Source organism: Cygnus olor, chromosome 3, assembly GCF_009769625.2.
Source record: "Cygnus olor isolate bCygOlo1 chromosome 3, bCygOlo1.pri.v2, whole genome shotgun sequence".
NCBI classification, from domain to species: Eukaryota; Metazoa; Chordata; class Aves; order Anseriformes; family Anatidae; genus Cygnus; species Cygnus olor.
Window position 1 is genome coordinate 97,434,346 of NC_049171.1, and position 9,210 is coordinate 97,443,555.

The window sequence follows — 9,210 nt, forward strand, 5'->3', positions numbered from 1 at the left end:
GCAGAGAGAATTAGTCCTTATGTCCTTAACACTTTGTTACAGAATGAGTAAGCTTGTTTTTAAGATGTTGTGGCATTTTAGGACATCAATTCTGATGTGGACTTCATGTTCATTGTTCCTTTAATATTTGTCATGTAACATCCAAAGTGGCACAGCTTGCCTAATAACCACAGATGGAAACATGTCAGCCGCATTTCCTAGGACTCTCCAGTACATGAAGTGTAAAATTAAGGAAGTGACAAAGAACTTGGAGAACTGAGGCAAGAGGGAAAGGATGCGGTCTGTATCTGGACGAATTACCAGTCCCCTCTGCCTCCACCACCCCGAGCGTAAAATGGGGATAATAATACTTGCAGAAGTGTTAGGACTGTTTAAATGTTTGTGAAGAATTTTGAGCATGAAAAGAGCTAAGTATTATTAAAACTCCATTTCTAATTGTTGGAATTGGTGATGGTGTAGTGATGTGGGTAAGTGTTTGGTGTGTTGCTGGACAGAGTTTGAAAGCATGTTCGGTTGTAGAAAGTTCATACTGCAATCTCTGTACTTACCAGTAGGTTTTATTGTTTGTCATGAATATTCCTTTTAAAATTTTGAAGCACAAACAATTCATCCTGCGTGATGGAAACACCCCTTTTGAAATACTGCCTGTTTTATAATGAATTAGTTGAGAAAATCGATTTTTTTAAAGACAACCTTATTTAAATCGGTTCATTTTGTTACAGTGGTTGAGAATTGTATGTTTAAGATTTTCAGCGATTTTTACTACTTGTACACTGGATTTTAAATTTCATCCCATTCCCAATAAAGAAAAGAAACAATGGTGTATGAGTATTCGGGAAGAATTTTGATGTTGTGTGGAAAAAAAAAACAAAAACCTTTTCAATAATATTGTGCGGAGTAAGTAACGGAAGAGCGTATGGTATTTCTACGTGGGCACACAGTATGTTTTAATGTATTTATTGACCGTTTGTAACTGAGTGTCTCTTCCTACGCCCCAGGCCTTTTCGTAGCCGGGTGCGGTGCGTGTGGCCCGCCGGCTGGGCCGGGCCAGCCATGAGGGGGCTCGGCGCCAGGCCGGGAGGCGGTGCCGGGCCGGGGAGGGCCGGGAGCCACCGCCTCCCGCCTCCGGGTCGCCGCTGTAACGCTTCCGGGTCGGCAGCCGAGGCGCTGAGGGGCCAGGGGCAACGCTGCGGCCGCCCGCGGTAAGTGCGGGGCCGGGGCGGGCTCCGTGAGGCGGCGGCGGGCCGGCCCCACGAAATGGCGGCGCCCCGCGGGGCCCGCGCGCCTCCGCCACGTCCGCGGCCCCGTCAGGCGCCGGCCGCCTTCGCGGTGGCTGCCCTGGCGTGAAAAAAATTTAAAAAATCGCATCGTGTTGGTCGAAGGGGGGCTCGGGCTGCCGGTTCCTGCTGCGGGAGGGTGGCTGCCTAAAGTTTTGCCTCACGGGGGTGTGAGGCATGCCCTTTTTCCTCAAAGGCTTTTGGAGGTGATGTTACTGAGCGTGGTTTTGTCTCGTGCTAGATATGGATAACCAGAAGGATGAAAAAAGCAGGACGCTCTGTGCAACCTCACAGGAAGAGCTGAAAGGCCGAGGTAGGTGCTGTTAATCAGCTCCAGTGCAGCGGTGGTGTCAGTGTTATGCGTTATCCTTTGCGTCTGCTACTGTGTTTGGCTGTAACATGTACCGTAGTCACTTGCTAATGATAATACCCTGTGGCACACTGGAAAGGGGGGGAACTCATCAAAATATCAGTTTACTGTGTTAAATTTCTGTAAGAGTCGTCTTTGTAGACCATAGTTACTAGCAGGCATGTCACTGTTGTCTCCTGTCTTCCTAAGGTAAAGAAAAAAGGAAGCGAAAACGTAGTAGAAGCAGATCATCATCTGTTTCATCCACATCATCTTCTAGTACTGCATCCTCTTCTTCCTCATCATCATGCTCATCGTCAAGGTCATCTTCTTCAAGTAGCAGAGGTAAGCTACCGATGTGTATACCTGATGTTTATGAGTTTTGACAGCACTCCTGGAAACATTTAAAGCTTATTTTAAATATGGCTAAACCACCACAAAGTGACAACGAGGCTGGAAGAGATATGGGTAAAGTGATAAAATTGGTTAGGTTTATCTTCACTAGGTAGATGACGTTGGTCCATCATCCCTTATCCACTGATGCAGTCACTCCATCATAGAAGGCCACCAGATCGGTCAGGCCAATCTGATTTGGCCCTGGTGAAGTCATGCTGGGTGTCTCAAATTACTTATCTTTCATATGCCTTAATATAACTTCATGGAGGATCTGTTCCATGATCTTCCTGAGCGTGGAGGTGAGGCTCACCGGTCTGTAGTTCCCCTAGTCCTCCTTTCTACCTTGTTAAAAATGGGAGTGATGTTTCCTTTTTTTCCAGTCACTGGGGACTTTGCCTGACTGCTAGGACTTGACAAGTATGATAGAGAGTGGCTTGGCAACTCCATCAGCCATTTCCTTCAGGACCCTGGGTTGTGTTTCTTTGGACCCCGTAGACTTATATATGTTCAGGTTCATCAGATGGTCTCAAATCCAATCTTCACTCACAGTGACTTTGCTCCCCGAGTCCCTGCCTTGAGGTTCAGGGACTTGAGAGATGTGGGAAGGGTGACTGCCAGTCAAGACTGAAGCAAAAAAAAATGCTGCGTAGCCCAGCCTTCTCCACGTCTGTTGTCACCAGTTTGCCCATCTTGCTCATCAGAGAGGGTACGCCCTCGTTAGTCTTCCTTTTCTGGCTAAGGCACCTGTAAAATCTCTTGTTAAGATTCTTTGCATCCCTTACCAGGTTCATCTGGTGTTAGGAAGAGACTGAACGTGGTGATGGAATTACAATTTTCATCGTTTCTTCTGACATGCTTGTGATGTATTTGTTGTGAGGAGGCCAGAAGAACGGTGCTTGGGCAGCCAGCCTTACCTTATCCCTTTTTAACTTTTGAGGCTGGCTGTGCTCTGGTGTATTCCTATAAAGTTACCTTTTGTCTGGAATTTCTTACAAAGGAACTGCGGAGCTGGTGGCTTGGAGGCAGTTTGTTGGAAGACTAGTGGGTCTACTGTCTTTCTAGTGGGTCACTGTCTTTCTAGGTTTACAGTCCCATAGTCAGAGCTTGTGCTTCAAAATCAACTTCCGTACGTACCAGTTGTAGTGTAATCTTTACATTTATGATCAGCTTATAGAATGCATGAGTTTCAGCTTTACAGAAACACTTGAAACAGGAGCTGAGCAAGTAGGAAAAGTTTTTCGTTTGCCTTATACTGTGATAATGTTTTCAGGTGATTTTCAGTTTCCATGTTAGACCAGTAAGTGGCAGTAAGTTGATGTGTTGCTTTTCTCAGGATTAATTTCAACCAGTATTGATATATTCAGCTGAATTAAAGCGTTTTCTTCTTATGTTTTGTGTGTCTACATGCCTTATCTGTAAAACCAAATGCCTTTTACAGAATACTAACCCTAGATAGTTTTTTTTTCCAGATTCTCCTAAGTCTAAATCAAAGAAAAGGAAAAAAGAAAAGCACAATAAAAAGGTAAAGTTTTGCTAACAATAATGAGTAGTTAACAAACAGAAAATAGTTCTTTGTGTTTTGGTAACCCTAAATATCGTGTAATACTTACTGGTTTTGTCTGTGGCTATGTAAATCTCAAGCATACTTTTAGTGCTAACAGGAGATGAACTGATTAAGCTGATGTGCACTTGACTGTTTACCAAAGAAGAAGTAATTTATGGTGCCTTTTAACAGTCGTTGCAGGTCCTAGAATTTAGAGTAGTCTCTGAAGAAAAGAAGTGGAAATCTTGATAACTTCATAGAATTTGTCAGAAGAAACTGTTTATAGTCGGAGTAACAGTTTCTTGGTGTTGTATTTTTTCTTTTCTCATTTTTATATGACCTTCTGCTCAGTGATTTTATATATTGGGTGGTGTACATTAAAAAAAGAGAGAGAATCAGGGATCATACTGTTTCTGTTTCTTGAGATCCAAAGGGTTGCTAACTTTTCTGCATTATATTCTGCGTACTTCACATAGGACCTATTCGTCAGTGATGAGGATAAGCAATAGGGGCTGTTTAGACTAGCCAGAGTATGGAAAGGCTCTGTGGATTTCATTTTTCTGCACTTGCGAATCTGTAAGCACTACAGTATGTGTCTTATACTTACAGAAAAGGAAAAAAGAGAATAAAATGAAAAAAAAGAAAGAAAAGAAGAAAAAAAGAGAGAAGACAGGACCTGTCCAGCTTTCTAAGGTATGCTTGTTTAAGTCAAAATTCCAATTGTATCTCTCGCTTAAACAATGTCTTGTCAGAAAAATGTTTCTGACAGCACCAGTTTTGTCATAAAAAAAAATAGAAATGTATCCCCGTTTTTTATACATTTAGGAAGTATAAAAGATTATCGTCTAATTTTCTTTAAGATTTGTAACATGATAAAATAAAGCTTTTTTCCCTCATGTGTGATCTCGTTTTAGTTCTTCAAAAACAAAAAGAAGAATGAAAACTACAGCATGATAACTGGAAAGAAAATTAAGATGAAAATAAAGAAAACTAAGAAGGACAAAGAGGTACTAGTTAAAACAGTCTGTGTATCCCTAATGGAAAATATAATCCCTTTTTATATTTTTCTAATAGTGCTCTTTAGTAGAGGAGTAGATCTTATAGGTAGTAAATCAGGTGTAGCATTTAATGTGGCTGTGATGCCACCTGAGATATCACCTAGATATCACCCTAGATATCATGAATTGGTAGCATTTTCTACTATTGCTATGGGTGTTTAGACTCAGCATTTAAATATTGTCACTCTTTTCAGCAATGTCCGTACCTTAGAGTGATCTACAGAGGGCTTCTATACAAGTCAATTTATTGACTTGGTTAAAAAGCTAAAAAAGTGATACTTTGCTGAGGTATCCCGTTCGGTGGGTTCTGACTTGGCCATAACTGTTTGTTCTATAGTTCTATACCAAAATAGACCTGAGCATTTCAAGTTGGATTTGATCAAAAATACATTATCTGCTTTTTGTGGCAGTAAGGTTTACCTTAAATTATGGTGAATGCTTGCTAGCCTTCTCCCAGTAACCTGCTTGCTTCAGTGTTTGCTGTCAAATATTTGACACTGGTCTTTTTTTGATTGGTGGCCCTAGTCGTGAACATGCTGAATTGAACAATACCAATTATTCACAATATTTTAAGAATCAACAATCATTTCATAAACAGTGATTTTAAAAACACTGGAAACAAAGTGTTCTGACTGTTTGGGCTCTCTCATGTAAAGCAAGAACCTAAGTTCCTGGTTCCTTCTGTTGTGCTACAAGCTGCTGCTTATGTGCAGAGAAAACAATACTTCCCAGAACGCAAGACTTGCTGTGTGTGCAGCGAAAGTTGCTTCAGACAGCAGAAATCACATCTGTTCTGCTTGCAAGTTCCCTCCTGAGCAGGCTGTGAGCTACGTGATGGCAACCCAGTGGAGCCTCCACAGGGAGCCACTTAGAAAATATATCATGGGATAGTGGCGGCGACAGCTTGGCTCCTAAAGTCTGTCTACTGAGTACCCGTTGCCTTGCACCTCCTCCAGGCACTCACACCTACCTGGGAGACAGTAAAACCCCGGTGTTCGGATGTGGTAGCGTTTACTGTGCAGGGTGCCAGCGTGTGAAGGCCCCACAGAAGACAGGGTTGTGCAGCCTTGGCCTGCTGAGTACAGGGCTGTTGATCTGCTGCCTCTGCTTTTCTGCCCTGCAGAGAGATCGGAACCGCGCAGAGCTGCTTGAATTTCTGAACTCTGCCTTGTAAGGGGAGGAGTGCTGACCAAGGACTTGTACATACACCAAGCCAACGATCATCATGCCTAGCAAAACACTCGCGGGAAACTCAGGGAAAAGGACGCCGAGTTCGACAAGACCAGACAGACTCTCCTGCTGTGAAGACAATCGGGATGTCCTTTCTTAATGGCAAAATGAAGAGTGACTGATAACCTCTTAATGAAGATCCGTGTCCTCCTTTTGAGATCCTAAGGTAATAGCCAGGCTGTGGTGGTTTAGAAGAGCCTAAGAGTGTGTCACTGACAATGATGATAAGTGACACACTGAGGGCCAATAATGTAATTTCTATCATAACTGCATGCAGAACACACTTTTAATTTCAAATGTCTTAATGTTTCTAGTCGCTTAAACAAAACAGCGTATTTGTAAATGTCTATTTGAAAGATGAGACATTTCTATATGTATATTTTTTCCAATAGTGGTTTTACTTGTCCTAAAGAGCAGGTTGACCTTTGTAAATAGAACATCCTTTTACAGAAATGATTTTTTGACAGTTCATTCATTAATATATTATATTCTTTCAGTGTGAGATATGGTCCTTCTCTGGACAGTTTTATTACTCTTTGTCACTAGAAGGCGTCAACAGTAAAATATTCTGGAGCAATAATGGTAGCTGAATAATTTTTATCCCAAAATCGAAGCAGGAAAGGTCTTTGGTTCTGTTTATCCGGATCAGCTGTTCAAAGGCAGCACACACTCCCAGTAGGTAGTTTACTCCCATATCTAGAGTTGCAATTCCTAGAGCTAAAAAGCCTGAAGATCTCGCCCACCTTTCTGATCCGGTATCAAATCTTCCTCTGTGTAAAGTGCCGCCGGGCACACACCACGCATCTTTAGGTAAGGGAAAGAGAAAGCTGTAGGAACGGTGCTGAGGCAGGCAGTGACGGTGACCGTCCAGGTGTGCTGCTGCTCTGTGGTGAGGGTGAGCCAGGTCTGGGTGTGCAGCAGGAGCACAATCCATAATTTGGGTGCGCATGTGTGTATTAGTCTTGGTGGTCTCAGTGCTCGCTTCCTTCCAAAGCCCTGGCAGCAGGCCCCGTGTACGTAACCCGGCCGTGGGAACTCCACAGGAATCGCTTGTGTAGGAAACGCTCCTCAGAAGCCGCGGTTCAGGTGTGCTTAGAAAAAGGAGTCGGGGCAGCGGGTTTTGACAAGAGTACCAGGCGTACGGTGGTCAGAGTGAGGGGAGTTCGTTACAGAGGAAGCAAGCAGAAAGCTCATTGAGCCTGCGTCTAGCATGGCGTTTTGAGTAAATCTGAAGATTTGCACCATTGCTCAAGTTTTAACTTTTTAATTTGAGTAGTGAAATCTTCTGGAGATGCTGGAATCCTGTCTTTTCTGTAGCTTTTTTTGTTGTGGAACATTTTGCAGTTGTTTCAGAGAGGTAACTCTTTAGAGACTAAAGCAGATTCAGCAGAGTGAGTCGTTTTATCCTTCTGAAAATAAAACATGAAAACGCATAGGTAAGAACTGGAGTTTCCTTGACTTTCAACCTAGTGATGGAAGCATTTTTGGAAGCAATGTTCTGAAATGTCTCTAGGGGAAAACAAAAGAATCCAACTCCACCTTTGCTTCATGGGGACTGTGCTTTGATTTATGCTACTATGCTATTTTCTAGAGATGCCAAAGCATCATGCCAAGATAAGCAGCTCTTATCTCTTGACTTCTCCTAATGAGGTTAATTCCAAAAAATATTCTAACATCCTTGTCATTCCATAGGCTATTATATGCAAAGGCAGTATCGTTTTCTGAAAATTTAGGAGAAAAGAATGTAGAAATTTGGAAGATAGTCAGAAAGAGGAAACGCTGAGATCTCACTTTGTGAAGAACTGCACTGATTGGAGGCTTGGGACTTATTTGAAATAATCTGCTTTTTGCATAACTTCTTAATAGCGCTTCAGATTTCCGTTGTGGCAGCTGAGCCCGATGTGAAGGTTACGACAGCAAGGTAACAGCTGCGGAGGAATCGGTGAAGTACAGATCTAGAAATCTGCATGAGGGAGCTGCCTAGCGGCGTGGGATGCTGACCCGATATGCAAATGGCAGGTAGACAGCCTTGCCACCGGGTCTCAGAACAGCGCTCGTCGTGGGGAGGGCTGAAGGCTGGAACAGTGGAAGAGGAATGAGGTGGGGATGGAGGGAGGCAGCGGCTGTCAGAAGTCGTGGAGGGGAGGCAGAGGCAGGGTGGTAAGGAGGGGGATACTGAGGCCTACCTGGCTGGACAAGGTGAGATTCTAGCTAATACGCTAAGTAATGGGAGTCTTTCAGATGTGAAGCCTACATTTTATGTGCGTGACAGTCTTCCCACTCACTGTATCCCTGCACCATTTTCCATTCTGGGAATCATGCAGAACTTGACTGATTTATTCATTTTTACCAGAAACTCCAGAAACTGAGTCACTGCTGGGGACAGGGTGGAGGGAGATGCATTCTCTGAAGTGCTGCTGCCATGCCCTTCCTCCTTGGCTCTGTCCTTTTTAAGTATTCTGTCCCATTTACGAGAAGCTCTGCCACGAGCAGCAGCATTGATAAGGCTTGGTGCCTTGGGTCTTGTGCCCCTTGCTTTTAAGCCCTTGGCACCGCACTGGTGCTGCCTCCTGGCTGTGTGCTGCAGGCAGGCAGGCACAGGTGTGTGCTGGCCCCGTGGTTTTTGTCTGTCCCATGGTGGGGGCCCATTTGGAGCTCCTGGGTGTAGTGAGCAAATGGGAGGAAACAGGAAAGGACCCCGGTATTTCTAAAGAAAATTGGTGCTTTCAGTTGGTGCAGTTGGTAGTAGACTCAAAAGTTATCAGGAGAGGAGAGAGCTCAGTTTCATACATGTCTCTTCTTAGGGAAAACAGGCAAAAACCCAACCATGAAAGAATGGTTGATGCAAGTAATTAAATGATTCAGCTGGTTCTCATGGGCAATGCAGTCCTTTGTTACTCGTGTTGACTTCGTGATTTGCCTCAACTTGACTCCTTTGCCTGTGCAAAAACATTGAGAGATGAAAATGGCAAAATGCTTATAAATGCCATTTTGTCTTGGAAGTGCTTGCCTCCGTCAAACCAGGATGCAGCATCCTGTAGCGCGGGGTAGGGCCTGCAGTTGGACCTCTTCAGTGCTGAGAATGGTTCAGCTTGGGCAAGCTGCGCTGTTGTCATGTACCTGGATGAAAAATTCCTGCTGTAGGAACATTTGAGTTTCCCAGTCATCCTGGAACATCTCCCTCTGCAGTTGGAAAAACAGAGCGAGCCCTACATGCAGGAGAAAACCAAAGGTCAGAGAGGCTCAAGTAACTTGTCCCGCGGTCACCCCGAAGGCTGGCTGAACCTGGCGAGGTGCAGGCAGGGCCCTGACCACTGGATGGAGCTCTGCCTCACGTAGGCATCAGACATGGTCCTC

General features: G+C 44.1%; 1 protein-coding gene across 1 annotated transcript; it reads left to right on the forward strand.

Moving 5' to 3' along the window:
• The first annotated feature begins 1,062 nt into the window (after positions 1-1,062).
• On the forward strand, positions 1,063-6,433 carry LOC121068593 (NKAP family protein CG6066-like). Its single transcript, XM_040553895.1, has 7 exons — positions 1,063-1,202; positions 1,519-1,590; positions 1,837-1,971; positions 3,492-3,544; positions 4,175-4,258; positions 4,480-4,572; positions 5,747-6,433. The coding sequence occupies exons 2-7, from the start codon at positions 1,521-1,523 to the stop codon at positions 5,795-5,797; spliced, it is 486 nt and encodes a 161-aa protein (XP_040409829.1). The 5' UTR covers positions 1,063-1,202; positions 1,519-1,520; the 3' UTR covers positions 5,798-6,433.
• The last annotated feature ends 2,777 nt before the right edge of the window (positions 6,434-9,210 follow it).